The following is a 19,186-nucleotide window of genomic DNA, read 5'->3' as shown; positions in this document are numbered from 1 at the left end:
TCTGATTGCTTTTTTTTGACCCACTTAAAAAAAGGAAGACATGACATATATGACAGGTAAGTTTTGCTTGAGCTGAAAATTCTCTTCAAGTTATAAACCTTCAAGTGTAGTAAAAGTGAGATTTAGGTGGCTTTAAAATCTGCTAAATTGAGACCGCAGCTACTTTACATCTACAGGTAAGTAGAAGTGAAATTATCCATATGTATATATGGTGGGAAAGGTGACAAAAAAAGAATAAGTACTTTTTGTTCTAAGAATTAAAAAATAAGAGTTACTTCCAACCTTGTGCAGGTACTCATGTCTTAATAGGTTTTGTTTACTCAGTTTTGCTGCATGGTTTATGTCACTGGTACCACACACAGATGTTGGTATGCATACAAATGGGTTTCCATCAACCAGAAAATAATTGCAGTGAACACACCAACACGAACTTCACAGGAAGAGCTAACTATAATTTCCATGTGCTCCAGAGATGTTCAATGGAATACAATGGAAAGAATAGGCCATAATTCTAATTTTTCCAGGCACCATCTCATGGTGTCCACGCAGTAGTGTGTGTGCTATTCTCTGGCTCACACTTTTCTGTATCATGCTGTAGGTTCTAAACTCGTAAGTGTAGCACTTGATTCCATACAAAGAAAAAAATCCCTTAATCCTCCATCTCACATGAGGAAGTTTTGTCGGATCATAAGCCTTTTTTCATTTCATTTTCATTTTTCATAAGCCTCATTTCATTTTTGTTTAGTCATGAACAACCAAAAACCAAGCCTAAAGATGCTAATCAATCAGCTGCTAATCACTCATTTGTGAAGTGAGTGTGTAAGAAAATTTGTTACACCTTAGTTTAGCACTGTTCCCCAAAACACTAAGAACACCATCATAAATACCAACTTCTAGTAACTTCTACTTGCTTCTAGTAAGCAAAATACAGGAAAGAGATAGGTTCACTCTTTTGTTACTGAAATCTAACTAATGCCCAGCAAATGAAAGATTGCCTTACAGAGTTATCATTTAGTAACCTCAGGGAAAGCTCAAATTACAGTTTTAAAATGAAATAAAAATATGTTAACAGAGGCAGTATTTGTAAAGGCAGCGTCTGATTATCCAACAATGCTTTCAGCAAGGAGTCAGATTACACTGCCGTAGCTACTTTGCCTTATAGGTACAGGAATTTCAACAGCCAAATGCAAAGATTATATGAAAAGTAGTAGAAATAAAGTTCATGTTTTGTATGCGTTTATTCTTATCATTATTGGGGTTTTGCCTTTTTGCATGTACAATTGTTCAGACAATGGGATAAAACAGCCCATTGCAAATACAGCCCAGCCCCACAGGGTGGCAATACTGCACAGCTGTTTGTTGCCTCCCAACTTCAAACAACCGAGATAACCGAGAATTACATCATTAGGACTACTATGTGAGCTTATGTTAGTTCAATAACAAAGCAGTGTATTCCTACCTGGGGGTCCCAAATGCAGGACTTTCAGATTTTGTTGCTTCCTCTATAAGAGGCATAACAATTTTCTCCATTGAATCAGTAAGAAGAGAAAATGTTGGTTCTACTATGAAATCAATGAATCCTAAAGAAGAAAAAGAGAGAAAATCAGGTTTTACATTTCCACAAGCCTCAAATCTAAAAATTAATACTTTATTTTTTAACTGTAGTCCCAATTCAATATACTACATACCGCCAGTATAGTCTTGAAGAAAAAAAGCACAATTGGAAAAAACTCCACACCTGAAGATGTATAAACGTAAGTAGATATTAAAAATTAAAGTTTTTCATTCCTTTTCCTTGTAAATTTTATTCACTGTAGAACACACCTACCATTTGAAATGAGCATTAATTATTGAATAGAAGGGAAGTTACTGTTGAGCCAGAGTGCTACAAGTCATGCTGTCTCTTTTAGCATTTGGAGCTTCTTGCCAAGGAGTTAATATTTCAAATTGCTGTTTATTATTCTGTGGAGGTAAAGTGTTATTTCACAGTGTGTAGGAGGGTTCTGTCAAATCAGTGAAGAGAACAAGTAATATCCTTAGGAGACAGCATTCATCCCACAGTTTTGAGATGTCAGCTCTGAACAATGTCTTTTACATTCTAAAGTGCTCATCACAGTATGGAATGACACAGTGAGAGAATGAAGCATTATTCTCTACTGAGCACTTAACAGAAAAAAATATGTTAAAACATGAGCTAGCAATGGATTTCCAGGTGTCTTCATGCTCTAACCATGCAACACAGCGTGAAGGTGAGCAACAGGGATTCAGTCTAGGATCCAGTTTCTCTTCTACAGCAGATACAATGCCCAAGCATATTGGCTTCAAACTCCCAGCGAAATGGAACAAAGGATATGTAAAGTGAGAGTGGTCCTTGGCAACCCAGGGAGGCTTGACCCTCCATAGTTTGACCCTGAGACACTGATAGGCTTACTTGCAGTCCAGAGAGCTGATTTATTGATTAGCTTTGAGATGCATCTACCAACTGGTACTTTCAGATTATAATAGAGACAGACCTGTGAGTTCTTGAGCAAGCAATAAGCAGTTTGAGGACATGATCTGCCAGACTCTAAAGTGTGTACAGTAGAAGCTGGGCTCATGTCCAGTACCTTGGTTAATCCCTCTCCTGCCCCTCCCTCACATATGGTGAAATCACATCATGTTCTTTGGAGACCAGCAACATCCCGCTGTAAAAGCACGTGAGTTTGATGAACTCATAGGTGCAACGAAACACCTTCCATATAATGGGATTTGAACATTTAAAATTCAAAATGGGTAAATGAAAAGTCCTTGTGAATTTACATGCTCCTAAACAGACAAAAACAAAGGAAAACACAGTTTGTCATTACCTATTTGAGACTGAGCTACCAAAGTGGACTTGCGGTCACAAAGCGGGGAAAATTGAAGACCTAAAGCAGCCTCCTTGTCTCCCTGTAAACAAAAATGTTTCATATTATAAGCATATATTTGATAGAGGGACAGAGTGACAAAGGAATCTGGATATTCTTAGTATTTATTCAACAGATCACTTCATTAATTTATATTCCTAAGTAAAAACAAGTTAGAGACAAATCTTCAAATTTTGATTAAGAGTCTAAATTCTGACCTACTTTTGGCAACTTTTATGTAAAGAAACTTACTGCAATCAAGTTCTCCTCAACAGCAAGGCATCTGCCAACGAGATTTAAAATATATGAAGTCCTTGTATTCACAGTTTAGTTCTGCTGATCCCAGATGTAATGAGACTAGAGATACTTAGACATGTTTGTAATAGTATGCCAAATGCTGAGTGTTTCCTTCTACTACATTGGTTCATCCAGCACGTAAAAATCTTTCAATGGACTTACACTCAAGTCAAGCTTATGAACTGACTTGAACTTCTTCTCACTAGCAGGCAAGTCTCTCTGCTGCTGAAGCCACAGAAAATACCAATTCAGTTTCATTACAAGGACAATTTGTACAACCTAGCTCTGAAACTTTTTTATCACTTAGCAGATTAGAAGAGTCTTTTTGTTGCAGAAACAGGAGAGGGCGTACTAGATAGGAGGGTGTATCTCTATTTTCAGCATGGTAGACCAACTGATCTGCAAAACTTCAAAAAGGAAGTCCAGTGACGCAAAAAAAATACCCTGAAGAGGCATCTTTTAAAAGAGCTTACAATTTGTGTTGCTGCTGCTCTGGCTGCCAGAAGCACTGACATTATAGATATAGGAAAACCTAGTCTTGCAAGTCAAATAAACCTATATATTTGTCATGGAGAGTGCTGTTAGATGCTCATTCAGTGGGGAGTACTACATGAACTTACCATTCTCCCAAGGAAAACTGGGAAAACAGAAACTGATGGATGAACCTTCAACCTTCCTTAGTCTTTTTATCATGTATCATTGAAGTATTTTTGGGAAAGGCTGAGAACCATAAAAGCAGTAAAACCAATCCAGCCACAGGAACAGATGCAGCTCGCAGATTGCATTTCATGTGAAAGTGGAGAGCTTTATCACTAAGGCCATTAAATTTTATATTCAAGTGTTAATAATTTGAACTCAGAGTGTGGAAGAACACATGAACACTTGCTACTAGGAGGACTGAGAGTGGCATCTCCATGTAAATACAGGGGCCAAATTGTAACATCATATAAACTGGGGTAGTTCTAACTACTTCAGTCATGATTGAATACAGGATTTCTAAAATAATAGTAATTTTGCAGCTTTCTCATCTAAACGTATTAAAAAAGAGAAAATTCCACACTAATAATGGATGAGTTTGGATTTTTTTTTGTTTTCAAGTAGCTCTTTACCCAGATTATGAATTACTTTGCAATCAACATAATATTAATTAATTCTTAAGTGTCATTTAAGTTTAAGACTACTGGAAATTGTAATAATTTACAGCACTGGTATTTAAACCAGTCATTAGAATTTATTGAGATTTAAAAACAAGATACAAAACAAACAGTACAAAAAAAGCTTTGTCCAGGTTCTGGACTCACTTTAGTGTCTGGATCTATTCAGACTGAGAGTAGCATGCTATAGGCACTGTAGTATTCCTTTGAGTTATGTGAACTATTTATTTCTCTACTTTGAAGGATTTAAGATGGGTGACTGTACTTCTATTTTAAGTAAGTAACTCAAATTTTCCTTAGTGTTGCAATATACTTTCTATAGCTGTTGCTTTTAAACTTAAAGCATTGGGCTTTTTTCCCTGAAGTTAACACTAGCACATATTTTAACCATTAGCTGTCGTTAAAGTTTTTGTCAAGGTGAATGTTTTTTTTTTTGTTGTTGTTGGTGCCCAGTACTTTGAAAGCTGCCTGTGAAATCATTGGATTTGCATCAGCTGTTTCAGAATCTACTGCTTTTCCCCATAAGGCACAGAAGTAGTTTAAAGAAAAGGAGGAATTAAGGGGGTTTAATATACATTTGGACTACTCCATCTTGACTTGAACAGATTTGGAAATCCCAGAGATTTCTATCACACAGGCTCAGATCAACAGACCAGAGGATGCACAACAAGCCAGTGCATCTAGGAAGTAGGAGACCTACTGTGTCTGCAGTGCTCAGTGCATTTATACATGTGCTTATACTGCATCACACTTTAAAAGTGCTGGAACTACTCCACACACACTGTCCTTAGCAGTACATGGAAAGAATTCTGTTTCTCATACACTCCCCTGCAGCCTGGAAGACTTTCACGTTTTATACTGCCGAGTTGCATACACATATACATTTTTACTTGTTCTATTGTTAAATGCCTTCTCGAGTTTTTGAGCAGCTTCTTTGGGATCCAATTACTTCTTCTAACGAATGAATAAACTAATAACTAAAGCATAAGCTGGTCCTAGCATTCAGTGACCAGTGTGGTACTGTTTACTGCTAATGCTACCTCCACTTGGCTGGACACATTGTCTCACTCTCCCATGGGCCCTGTCTAGTCTGCCTCTCTGTGTCTAAAATGTTCTTACAGCTGTCATTTTATGAGCTTTTTCTTGGGCAATCTGCTCCTCCCTTTTGCTCTCAAGTTCAAAATCCTCAAAATTTCCCTTGACAGAAGCAGACACAGACTCATGACTGCTCATTATTTCCACAAAACTCAGTCCATTTATTATTTATATTAAGGCACCAGCTCTCCAGTCTGCCTCTCCAGTGCAAAGCCCAGAGTCAAGGATGCCCTGCTGCTTCCTACTGAGAATTCATATGAAGCATCTCCAGGACCTGAGCAGGAGCTTTACACAGCAGATGGGTCTAACAACCTCACGGTTTAACATACTTTCTTTTTTATTCTCTGGTCCCTTTTTCCTGTGTGACCCTTCTGATTTGAAAATGTCAACACACAGCAAGCAAAATTAAGACAATCAAGCTGAGCAAGACACACTGTTCCCTGATCTCTATTAACCCTTTTTAAAATCTGTGCATAACTGTAGAAATTGTCATACCTAAACTGGACTTTAATAATCAATTGTACTTCAGTAACTATTATGCTGCCAGTGTGCATGGTTGCAAATATTGATTACAGGGAGAGTATTTTCCCTCTGGAGAAATGTTTTTTGTTTTGCCTGCAGAGGTGAGTCCAAAAATGACAGCAGTGACACCAACATCTACTGGGTTTTCTCTTGGAATTCAGTACCTCACAGAAATGAAAAGGCTTTCACAATGGTGTGTCTTTGTTTTTGGTTTAGGGTATATGGTCACAGCATTAACAGGATGGTACTGTCTAACCTCTGGCTTTGGATCAGGCTGTTATGAAAGCAACACCTTCAGATCTATATGGCATGTGCATGGCAAGGAAAAGAAATAGAAGGGCTTTCTGAAATGTGGAATGGAAACAACTTTTTTCCTTCTTTGCTGAACATGAATTCTTCCTATTTTCTCTCATTTTACCCTTCTGGTGCTTCTTTATAATTCAAAGCATATATAAATCTCTGTCTACAGAATGAAAACAGCTTGACAAGTTATATTATAATTGAAAGAATAAAAAATCCACACTATAACACTCAGAATACTGATATCAGCTGAAACAGATAGAGAGCTATAACCACTTTGTCTTATTCACACACATAAAAGTTGAATTAATGTCAGTGGTATGTATGAAGAATAAAGAATATATACTACTGACTATGCTTGTCAATCACAACCAACAGCAGTCTTGCTGCTCTAGTTAAGAAAACTAGACTTAAGACTTCAATCGTGTAACCATTGCTTCTTGAACTAGATTTATTAAAGGATTTTAAAAATGGCACCTGTCGAAAAAATTCTTCCATCAGGGCCATGGTCCACCGGTAGTGCAGTTCCCAGGATTTTGCTGGATGGCTTATGTCTGCTGCATGTAGAATCAAAGACATGGCTTTGGCTTTGTCTACCCTGTCAATTCAAGGACATGCTCCAATTATCTCAAAACAAAAGCAACTATTTAAATTCTTTGCTTGAATATGAGCTCATTGAAAGGCTACAGAGAATAAACAGAATGGAAAATCACCTACCCCTGTGCCTGCTGGAGAGTGTGTCGCATTGTTTTAATTTGTTGAAAATGACCCGACATATCTGTAGACAAGACCATCTCAATGACCAAGCTACGCAACTCCCTAAGAATAATTAAAAGCAAAATGACTGATTAAAATTCATTTATTCTACGTATGGTACATTTGTTTAAGCATTATTTGTTAATTTATAACTTTCAAAACAACATCATGGGGTTTATTACGTTTTTAAAAGCATTTAAATAAATTATTAACAACTTGAACATTGTATCCTAAAGGGATTCTGTGAAAGCAATGTACCTCAGAAAATGTACTCTGCAGTCATTTCAGTCACACTGTTTTGTAAATCCTATTTCCTAGTGCATAAACTAATATTACATGCAGTTCTCTCACCCATTATAAGTCATTCCCTATTTTTTCCAGCAATAGTGTATTCAAAAAACAGGTTGTTCTCTGGGCTTACCACCACACAAGAGGATACATTACTGCCCTCATATTAGTGAAGAGTGTCCATAACACTAAACCTAGGAAGAAGGCTGTGGAAACACTCAGAAGAATGAGAGGAAACACTCAGAAGAGCAAGAGATATTACACCTGAAATACTATCAACATTACAGCAATATAAGATCATTATGACAAACTACCTTTTATTTCAAAAGTATTGTAATACCTATTTAACTAATCAGAACAAGTTTGGGATTAATAATTTATCTGTGTTGGTATTATGATTAGGAATTTTGGCTTGTCCAGCAACTTTCTATTAAATCAATATGAAACTAAGAAAACACAAATCATGTAAGAAACTATTCTAATTGTGAATAGGAAATTAAATTAATTTTGTCAACAATAATTACTGACTCAGAAAATTCTGACTCCTTGATGTAGAAGGATCATATATAGGCCATGTAGGAATCCAGTGGGTCTTTATTTATGTGCTTTTTAAATTGCCTAGGAGGACAAGTGCTGCTTATATGTATATGAGGAATTTACCACATTAAACCTCTCATAATGTACCATATATCTTCATGAGCACACCCCCAATCTTAAGGACATCCAAGTATCAAATACAACAGTAAAATCCTACTTTAGTCATTCTCACTGATCTTTCATATTGTATTTGTATGTTTGATTTAAGTACATCAAAAATATGCAGGTTTTTTCCAAAGGACTATGCTTTAAAGAGGTAATTTGCAGTTTTCTTTAGGACTATTAGAATACTTTGTTATAAAGACTGTAAAGACTTCTTTTGATCCAAATTAATTACATATTTAAGGAGATATTTGTCGCTGATTTTAATGTATATATTCCTGATTTGCTTTAATGTAACTGGATAAAGACTCAATGCTCTCACTTCTACTCAATAATATGCAACTATAGCAACTTGTGTTTAGACAATGCCTTGCCTAATCTGACCTTATAATAAGATACTAATTATTTTGCATCCCAACTGTTCCTCCCCCACATTGCTTTGAAAGTGTACCCTTCAAGAACAGTTGAATCCATTAAAAAAATAAAAGCAACACAAACAAATAACCCAGCTAACACCACAAGAGAATTGAGGGCTCTGCATTGTTAAACCCTGTTGTTTTTAAGACTGAGATAATTATCACTTCTCCTTTCCATGGGAGATTTTCTCAGGAACTTTCAATGTCTGAACTTTTTAGAGTAATCAGAAATAAGTTCAGCCCTACTCACAAGACTCCTCACCCCTACAACACAAGACACACACAGAGAAGCAAAACAACACTTTCAGTTTATTCATATTGTCATGGCAGCAGAAAAAAAACCCACCCCAATTCTTACTCACAGCACCTGAATAAGGATCAAACAGTATAGCACCGTCCTGTCACACACTCTTCAAGATGTCAGGCAACTAAAAATGTGCTTAGCAGCAAAAGGGAGACTCCTGCAGTTTTAACTGCCTGTGCATACCCACCATCATTTGAGAATAGAAAAATGAAACCTGATGGGGAAATGGAATGTGAAGCTCTACTGGAGCTACAAATGCTTCATCTGCTATCATTGCATAGAAGGTTAATCTTGGACTGATCCCACTACCAGATTGCTTCCTAGGGAAAAAAGACTGTGTCAACTTCCATGTCGTGGGAGACCTCAGCTGGTCTGACAGGTAGCTCCTGGACAGAAATGTCTCCCATCCTCATTAGGCAGTCCCCAGCTACAATAATATAGATACCTGCTACCACGGCAAAAAGACACAGAGATGTTGTCATACTATAAAGGGAAGTGGTAACAATATTCATGTACAGCACATGGCAATCTTTCAGGCCCAAAATCAAATCAGAAGATTACTGGGTTTGAGTCTACCATCTCCACTTAAGTAAACTGCCATGTTCTGGGCTGGCATCTCTTCTCAACCCTCCTACAGCCATAAACCCTATGAATAGGATACTGTAAAAAAACAGAGATGAAATACTATGTGAAAAATTGCATGAACAGTGCTGTAATAGACACAAGGAGTGGAACCTGAATTTCCAGAAAAGGTAGTTAGCCAATAGATAGAAACTAGCTTTACCTGGATTTTTCCACGACAAAGACATTTAGTCAGTGGGAAACTAATCAAAAAATGCAGGAACAGACCAAGAAAGATTAGTAACAGCAAGGTGGGAACTGAAGACATAAACTTCAAGTTACAGGAATCCTCAGACAGAAGACTCTCAAGGACTTTGTGAAAGAATGTTGCTCATTCTGCATTATATATTATACATACTCTTTTATTTGTCTTTTTTGTTTGTTTGTTTTTGTTGGTTTTTTTGGTATTTGTTTATTTGAGTTTTGTTGTTGTTGTGTTTTGTTTGGGTGTTTTTTTGGTTTTTTGGGGTTTTTTTTGTATAATCAGGCAATATCTCACTGTATGCCTGATGAGTGGGATGGTTTGAGACATTAATGTTGCCCCACCACCTACAATGACATTATGCATGGGGTGCTGAAACTCTGGTAAATCAAAGGAGAAAGGAGAACAAATGAGGATCCCTCTTTAGATATTTAAGGGCACTAAATGAAAGAAACAAAACAATATCAAAGACCGTAACGTATTTTCAGAGTCAAGAAAAGACTGAAAATTTGCTATGAATGTCACATGCATTACCCACAAAGGACATCATCCTCAGAATGCTAGCAGTGTTCCCCAGCTCAGACCAGAAGCCTAAGTTTTAAACTTAATTGAAGCTGGCAGTTTATTAGCACATTTATCTTCTTAAAATTGAGGTGTAGAAGAGAAAATGGAATACTATAAAGTAATTTCAGTCATTTTGCTTCATCTTTCTAGAATAATTAGCAGAAGCTCAGTTTAAATAGTCAGCAGTGTTAAATTTTTGAAAAATGAAATTGTTGCAACTAAAGAAAATAGATACGACAGAAGTAAAGAAATTAATCAGTGCCAGGAAGTACATTAAGAAGTTGAACAGATTATCATTTCAATTTACTGCCAACTTGATTCAGAGCAATCTTCAAAACTGTTAGTTTAACAGCATGAATTTCAGTATAGATCCAAGAAGCTCACTGATGTAATAACAAAATTGAAGAGTCTCTCTTAAGTGGCTACCAGATCCATCATTGCACCAATGAAATGACAGGGTAACAGGAATTTCTGAATATTGGAAATGAATATCAAGAAACTGTCATTTCCATGAGTGACCCTCTAAATTGAAGTATCACACTGCAACAGGTTGTGCAGGTTGGCACAGACCAGCACTTTGGAATTTACTGCTTGCTTCAAAGCACAGACTGTAATTGCTGAGCTAAGTGACAAAACACGGAACTGAATGTCCTGGTTTAGCTTCTTGAGCTTATTACTCAATTCATACATTTCTTCTACATTTTACTAAATATGCCCAAAAAGAGATGATAAATTCTACTTTTTCTGGTTGCCAAATCTCACCAGCTTCAAACTGAATGTATATAATAGAATCTGTGTAGCCACTCTATGCAAACAAAATGTGCAAAACTAAAGTAAGATCATCTAGGAAAACACAATCAGGTTACAGTGAGAAGAGATTGAAAAGGAAGTGTAAACAGAACCAGTGTGAGATTGAGCAAGTTCCAAAAGAATGTGGTAGTTTATCACAGGTTCAAAAACCACGGAGAAATTAAATGCAACAAAAGTTAGAGAAAATGGTCCACAACTGAACTGGACAAAGAACATGGGAAGACCTGCCCAAACAATCTATGCAGAGAAGAGTGTGCTTCAGAAATTTGAACAGAGCCTATCACACCTTTCTTTTGTTTGCAGTCCACCAGAGCAGTATATATGAAGATCACAATCTGGAAATCACAGGTTCCTCTTTCCATTTGCAAATATTTGGGTTTCATCCTATTACTCTTCTTCTCAGTGGCATAACACAAGGGAATGACTGGGATAAACTGTACTGGCAGAAAGCTGGCAGCCTGAATTCTATCAGCTGGAGGCACTGTATGTTGCTGCAGGGATTCCCAGACTATTTATGGTGGTCTCCAGTGATGGAGAAGCCAGGACTGGGGCAGAAAACAAGGGTTTTCAAGCCATCCTTGGAACACTCCTGGACTGAAATTCAGCTGAAGAATTGCAGCCTCTCTCTACTCAGAAGCATCCTCTGGTAGGATGCAATATTAAACAACATCACTTCAAAAAAAACGTACTCAAGGCAACATGTCTGAAGATTTGAAACTAATTTTCCTGCTAAAGTTATGGTTTAAATAACTTTAAATAAATCATGAGTTTCTGATGGCTCATGTGTGGACTGGCACAATAATCTTCTCCATACTCACTAGTTAGGACAAGCAAAAATAGAGACCTATCAACCCCCAAAGCTCTCAGGCTCAAAATAGTTTCAAGAGGACCAAGGCTGGCTCTTGTTGGCATTGAAAGTTCAGGTGTGTAGATAGATATCAATGAAGTTTACAATTTACTTCTGGAGAAATTTCTCCAGAACTAAATGTGCAACACAAACCTTCTGATAACTAAATCTAAATGAGTATCCTCTGAGAAGAATTTTTTTAAAATAACTAAAAATTGTATGCTTCCTCTCTCACTTTGCATTGAATTTTTTTTAAAAAAAGAAGAGTATTTTTTAATATTTTTTAAAAACAGGTACACAATAATAATTAATTGAAACCCAGAAGGGACAGCAGACTTACATTCAGTAAATGCTTTCTTTGGGGGTTTTCTCATCATGTAAATAAGTAAAATCATGTAAATCTACTATGTAAAACAGTCCATCTGTAAATATACACCTCAGTAAAATTTGATATGGTGTTCACACATTCCTTCATAAATGTATAATTTTGTGAAAATACAAATAAAGCAGAGTTTAGCTTTATTATTCATGGTAGCACCATTCACAGTGGGAGACCTTCCCCTAGAAGAACATATTTCTCTGAACTTCACAGTCCCCCTGTCTGCAAGGGATTTTTAGGGCCACTGAATAATATCTATGCTTACAGAAACACACAGAAGACTCATATATTAAATACAATACATATCCATCAACGATATACAAAGATAACATTTCATTTTTAATAATGGAGAGAGTCTAAATCCAGCACTTGAATTTTAGCCTTACAGGTCTTGTTATTTGTAATACATTAATTATGATACTTATTCTTTCCACTGGCCAAATTTTCTTCACGAATTACACTAAAGTTAAGAAGAAAAAGAAATTCCTGTAGCACTTCTGGGCCTTTCTTATTTTTGGACTGTCCACACAATTCATTTTTAATGCTTAACCAGGACATGACTATGCTGAAATCCCAGGAGCAGTAGTGCTCAAGCTGGCAGCAGAGTGTGACCCTGCACTGTGATTTCAACCCGCTGCTCATGTCGGACAAAGGCAACCCAGCTCAGGCAGCATTGTGGTTTTCCTAAAGAGCCACCTCACCTGAGACTCTGCCCACAACTCCAGCACAGCACCTCCCAAATGCACAACCTCACTTGGAAAATTACACGGAGTCTCCCAAACAGCACTTCTTACCACCACAGCAGCCTCCTCTGGGCTCTAAATATCCATTACTCTTTCCACTGTCAACTTCCTGTAATTTGAACTCTTAAAATAGACTCCACAGGGAAGGCCTGGTGGGTTTTATTATTTTTAAACACTGGAAGTATTTTTGAATGTCGCAGCAAGACTTACCTCCAGTCATCTTTGTTTAGATTAGCCAGGATGTTCATCTCTTCTTCCTGCATGAGTCTATAAGCAGCACTTACATGATGATTTTCGAGAACAGAGCGATCGTTGTACAATATAGCAACATCTGACCTAGAGTGGGGAAAAAGAGACAGATTTTGTAATAGTGTTCTGATGATGGCACTGGGAAAGGTAGGACTGTGCATTCTCTGTGAGAAATATTGACTATATTGGGATAGGTATAGATATATGAAATGATGTTTATTTGTTCCTACTGTATCAAATATCAAATAATTTTCCATCTTAAATGCATTAAAATTATCATTATACCATTGTATACACTGCTCATGCAAAAGTCCTATTTTAAAATTATTGATACGACCTAACTGTGGCAAAAACTGGTGAGATCTTTGAGCTTCTTTTCTGTAGATAGGATGGCAGAGCATCAGAAACACTCTAATTAGGCTACAAGAGTATGCTTACACAATACATCCATTTTAAATGCCATGTGTTCACCAGCAGCAGGGCTCCACACATAGCATGGGTATTAAGAAGCTACACCCTCTGCTCTAAGAGATGTGCTTTGGCCCATGGTACTCATTATCAGAAGACTACATAAATAATAAAGTATTAAAAAGTTTCAATTTTGTATGTTTGCAACAGCCACCATCTTTTCTCAGAAAAGCAGAGAAACCTTGCAGCTCATTACAGTGGCATGGTAGAGATGCTAAGCTGCAATTTGGAAGCACTCAAGTGCTTCTGAAAGACACTCATACCATAATGTTAGCACACTTAGGAGTATCCTTTCTTTCTTAATCAAAGACTAATGTGAAATTCCAAAATTACACCGAGACATTCACAAATTTTGTTGTGGTGTGTGAATTTATCATACTTAGCTTCAAACACCTTTAATTCTTGGAGAATTTGTTCTCCCAAGACCTGATCTGACCTGCTAGACAATCTCAGGATTCACCTCTCTGCTACAATTCTGTTCTGATAAAACTATTCCTGAATATTTCAATTTGGTCCAGTGACAAGTCTGTACTAGAAAAACAAGTGTGTTGATTTAGCAGTGCAGCTTACTCTGACATAAATAAACTAAATTCAACCTCTTTTTCTGTTGAGCAACAGTATATAGTGTCATGTATGGTACCAAGGAATCTGAATAATTAAAATAGGATTGGAAACACTAGAGGGAACAAACCACAGCCAGCCTAAATAATCAATATGTTTACATCCATAATCTAACTAAAATCATGAGGAAATCTGTGTTATACCAATCACATATGTTTATGAAGCACACTTCCATCAGCATAGCTACTTATGACTAGGCTTAAGCAGTGCTAAGATTTGCTATGATTTTGGCAGCCATTCCATCAGTTTTCCTCAGGCAAAAGACACTTGGAATCACAGTCAGGGATGCCACATCAGGGACAAATTACACGAGGAGAGACGAATGAGCTATATCACATAACAAATACCTGCTTGCAAGTATGCCTGACTAAAATTCAAAGGCTATCAGCTTAATTAGTTTTCCACTCTTGCAGTACTTCATAGCAAAATATTAAGGACAAAAATAGAAAACTAATATAAACTTGGAACTACAAACTGAAGTTTATTTTTAGCCAGACTATGCTGAGGGAAAAAATAATTGTGTCTCTATTTCAGCTGCAAATCCAGCATTTTTCATTATTGAAAGCCATCTCTTGGAGGAAAACTATATCATAGATTTAATTTAAATGCAGTAATTGGGGAATTGATCCATATATGTGAGTGTGAGGATGCTTGTTTTCAAAGTAATAACATTTCTAGTACTGAGCTGTTTTGTTAGAATACACCAGTGCTGCACGGATTACTTTTCTAAGGAGCAGCTAGAGCAAACTTTTCAACTTCTCTCTATACTAAAACCAATGTATAGCTTACTGTAAGAGAAAAATAAGATGCTTTGTACTAGGTAAAGTATCAGCTTTTCACTCAGTAATGGATTGGTCAGGGGTTTTCCTTTGATAAGAGGAAAATATTTTATGGGAGAGAACTATATGCTGTTGTACAGGAATATCAGCTAGAACTACATGCTGCACCTGCAGGAGAACACAGCTAGCCTAACTTTCAAATTGGATTCCTTCCTAGAATTCTTTTTCATATCTAATGCCCTTGCTTTCAAAACATGCTAGGAGATGGCTCATGGTAGGTATTTCTAAAGCTGTACTTGAAAGTTTCTCCCTCTGCACCAGGTCCCTCTAAGGTTAATACACAAAGTGAAGCAAAATGTAGGCACGTTGCTGTAAGTGATGAGGCATTTTTATGGGGATACAATAGAAGTTGATTTTGAGTGAGTAGAATCAGAATTTAAATGAGCAAATAGAGGGGTGAAGGGGTTTCAAGTCCATGTTCTGCATGTCCTGAACCTTTTCAAACTTTCTCTTGACATATCATCACCAAAATGGAATTATTTCAGGCATTATGGAGCTATCTTATTACTTTTCCACAGTTTTTGATCATGTGACTGATCCCATTAACTGGACAGAAGTCGAGGAAGCAAGTTGTAAAACCAGGACTGACCTGGCTACTTCCTGGCTTTCTTAGTGTTATGAAACAGTTCAGCAATGAACTGAATGATCTGCAAACTCCAGAGATGACTCTTAGGAGACAACATCACTTACCTTGTCTGAATATGAAAATTGTTTGTGGTCCCAGTATGTTCATAGTCATGGACAGCAGCTGCAAAGATCATTGCTAAAATTTCCAGTTCTGTGAGCCAGTGCTGGTAAATGAAAAACAAATCATAGTCACATTTTTGATAATAGCCTAACTCAGATAAAACCCTACAGTACTGAAAATGTTTTGCATTACCTTCAACTTAAATAAACTTTCCTCTTATCTTACTCCAGATAACTACATATACAAAACACTTCAGTACTATACGATAAAATAAGTCCTTGTATTTATGATTTCTCTGAGACCAAGTTAACATCCTTATGGTCACTAGCAAAGTAAATATTTGCAGCCAAAAATACAAGAAGTTATTGAAAGAATGACACAGCTCACTTTGCAACTGCTTTGAGTATCTAATCTGTTAGCCCACACATGGTACTTGCCAAATTACAGTATATTAATCTAAAAAACCTTATATGAAGTTTAGGTTATAATTTGTCTTTTAGTAAACTCTATATACAGTTAATTATAAATTGAAGGTACAAAATTAGCATTATCTATATTTTACCAGTGTACATAGCACTAAAATTAGGCCCATGGGAGATTTTTCTGTTCTAAATTTTATCGTACTTTGGACTGATGGAAAAAAAAAAAAAAAATAGAAGTGTGTAAGGCTAGTATAGAGTTACACAGAACAAAAGGTAACGTAGGTCATGTATACAAAATAATGCAGACCCTAAAGTTTTGAGCCCTTTTATAACTCTTGCTAAATGAGGCTGTTCAGTATTGCTCAGTTTGTAAAATAACCTCTGCTATCTTCTTTCAAGTTCTATTTCTTGAATGACAAAAAGTCCTTGAAGAGAAAATTTACTCCATGTAAAGATGGGGGCAGCAAAATCATATGATAATTAACCCCCACAGTCATAGGACTGATTAAGTCAAATGCTAGTCAAGCATTTCCACACATATTTCAGATGGTTTTGGTGTACAAGTTTCTACACTAAAGAATGATCTCAGCCTCCTGCACCTGAATATGCACACATGTGTGTACTAATGGATATAGAATGTATAAGTTGTCAGATGTAGTAGAAGTTGCCAACGGTAGTTCTTCTTTCAAAGAAGAAGAAAGGAAAGAGTCAAGATTCATTAGCAATTTGAAAATAATTATATAGGTCATGCAGTGACAAAATAGGGCTGCTGAGGAACAAGTACTGGCTGTTTGTGAAGGAGTATAGGTTTAGAAAGGTCACAGACAGAGGAATGAGAATGTACTGTAAGCAGTTCTAAAAATGGAAACAACGACCTTCATCACATTGTGTGTCACAAGAAACCAGGCCATGACCAGTCCTGGCTCTCACAATGTTTTCAACATGCTGAATAGAACAGAAACACAGAAAGCGTAATGAAAGCTAAACATAAACTTTGTTTTAAGATGCCTTTTCAAAGGTCAGCTTTGGTAGCAAATAAAATAGTTGCTAGACAATGCATTCATAAGCAGAAGAACATTCCTCACAGAAAATATCTATGGGCTACACAGAGACTTCATACATCATAGAGAAGAGCAACTATTCTACACACAGTAGTATATGTAAAATTGACATCAGTAATCAAATCAGAGAACCAGAGAACTATTTTAACTAAAGGATTTCTAAGTAGAAAAAAACACTCACAGAGACAGTTAATAAGACTGTTTCTGAAAGGGAGAGGGAAAAATGAGTATCTGGAGGTCTGCAAGACTGCGTAGAGCTGAAACCTGCTTCCTTCCTAAAAGATACTGTCTTGTGGGTGTCATAGCTGATATAAATTATGTCTTCTATGGAAGTATTATGTCTTGCTTATATGTAAAGATACATTTCAACTTATGAGTTCTGTTTGAAACTTTTTTTTTTTAATACAATGATGGATTAAAAACTGAGTAAGAAACGGAGTCTCACAATGCACTTATTGGCAGTAAAGACATTTTTTCCTTTACTTTGAGCAATACAGGTACGTGGGAGGAGAAAAGGGATGGTGGGAAGATGATCGATGACTCAAAAGTTCTTCACAAGATGTATTCCCTGGGACTTAGATTCTTAAACCTTTATAAAGATGAAAACTTCATAAATGCAAGCTTCAGTTATACATTTCAGTTGCATCATCTGGAATTTAATCTCTTGGGAAGGTTAATAGGCTGTCTGCCATCTGTGATATCTAACATTCTAACACATTAATCTGAGGTGGCTGGATCTTCTTTCTTAAGATAGACAGCAACTTTTGAAAAATATAATTATTATTTTATTTCTTTAACAGCAGTTCTCAATATGTCTTATTCTTCACCAGAATCTCTCTAGGAGCTTGTGGAGAAGTGTAAGTTCTGATTAGCCAAATTTTTTTGGCAAATGTGGAAATACTGCTGTTTTCCAGCTTCTTATAAAGGGTACAAAACATAGGATCTCAACAACAGGAATCATGCAAAAAATTTCCTAAACCCCAGCTTTTGGAAACGTTTGCTTCAGTATGTGTTTCAGAAATAAACAAGGACGATAGCAACTCTGCAAGATGCGGAGTCAGTATCAGGTCCTTAAGAGACAATGGAAGCACAAAAACCTCAGATTGCCAACCAATCTGAAAAAAAACCCCAAAAACAAAAACTCCAAAGGAATTTGATTTAGACTTGCATCAGATTTACTCTAATCCATATATTAGAAATACAGCAGAGTTTAAAAAAGGCATTATAATGAACATGCTCTGAAAACTGTTTGCTTGAGAAGTAAACTCCAAATTGTTATTGAGTAGGGTACTGGAGGGTTAACCAGGCAACAGGAAAAAAATAACCCAGCAAGTTAAATAGAACATTTTCATGATACTGATTCTTTCTCAAATTGCAAGTGACATTTGGGAGAGAAATACTTTGCAAGCTGCAGAATCACTAGGCCCTCTTTCAAACACTGATTTCCATAAATGTTCCTTCTGCCTGGGAAGTACATCTGTTTGAAGGCACTCTTGACTAAGTGGTGTCCTAGTTAGATTTCTTTCCAAGAACTTTCCAGTATCATAGCACTATAGAATCATAGGATGGTTAGGGTTAGAAGGGACCTTAAAGATCATCTACTTCCCATCCCTCCTGCCATAGGCAGGAAAATGTCACAATTCAATATCATAATTTGGCAATTAAAATGTGAATTAAACCTGGAATAATTTTATAGAAATATTTTGTAGCAGTGTTGCAACATCAATGAGATTTTGCAGCAATAAAGTCAAAACTGGTTTGAAAATAGTTGTTCAAATCATATTTTTTAGAAGGTTAAGATGCCAATACTGTAACACTTGTGCTGGAAAGGCCTTTCTCACACTCATGTGCATGCAGTGAAATAGCAGATATTCAAATATTAAACAGATTCCTTTATTCAGTGTTCAGAGATACACAAATTGACTTTCAAAGTGGTTTAATCAATGGCTAAATGTT

General features: G+C 36.5%; 1 protein-coding gene across 5 annotated transcripts in view; it reads right to left on the bottom strand.

Annotated features, from left to right (window-relative positions):
* Positions 1 to 19,186, bottom strand: part of PDE1A (phosphodiesterase 1A) — a 205,002-nt gene that overhangs the window by 19,767 nt on the left and 166,049 nt on the right. For all 5 annotated transcript variants that reach the window (XM_066322708.1, XM_066322705.1, XM_066322707.1 and 2 more), the window contains 6 exons: positions 15,750 to 15,850; positions 13,093 to 13,218; positions 6,971 to 7,072; positions 6,731 to 6,851; positions 2,847 to 2,928; positions 1,460 to 1,580 (listed from right to left, as the gene is read on the bottom strand). In XM_066322708.1, the coding sequence (XP_066178805.1) occupies positions 1,460 to 1,580; positions 2,847 to 2,928; positions 6,731 to 6,851; positions 6,971 to 7,072; positions 13,093 to 13,218; positions 15,750 to 15,850 (653 nt within the window). The remainder of the gene's footprint in view (positions 1 to 1,459; positions 1,581 to 2,846; positions 2,929 to 6,730; positions 6,852 to 6,970; positions 7,073 to 13,092; positions 13,219 to 15,749; positions 15,851 to 19,186) is intronic.

The sequence above is a fragment of the Sylvia atricapilla genome, chromosome 7 (genome assembly GCF_009819655.1).
Source record: "Sylvia atricapilla isolate bSylAtr1 chromosome 7, bSylAtr1.pri, whole genome shotgun sequence".
NCBI lineage: Eukaryota > Metazoa > Chordata > Aves > Passeriformes > Sylviidae > Sylvia > Sylvia atricapilla.
This window is presented reverse-complemented; position numbering and strand designations above follow the sequence as displayed.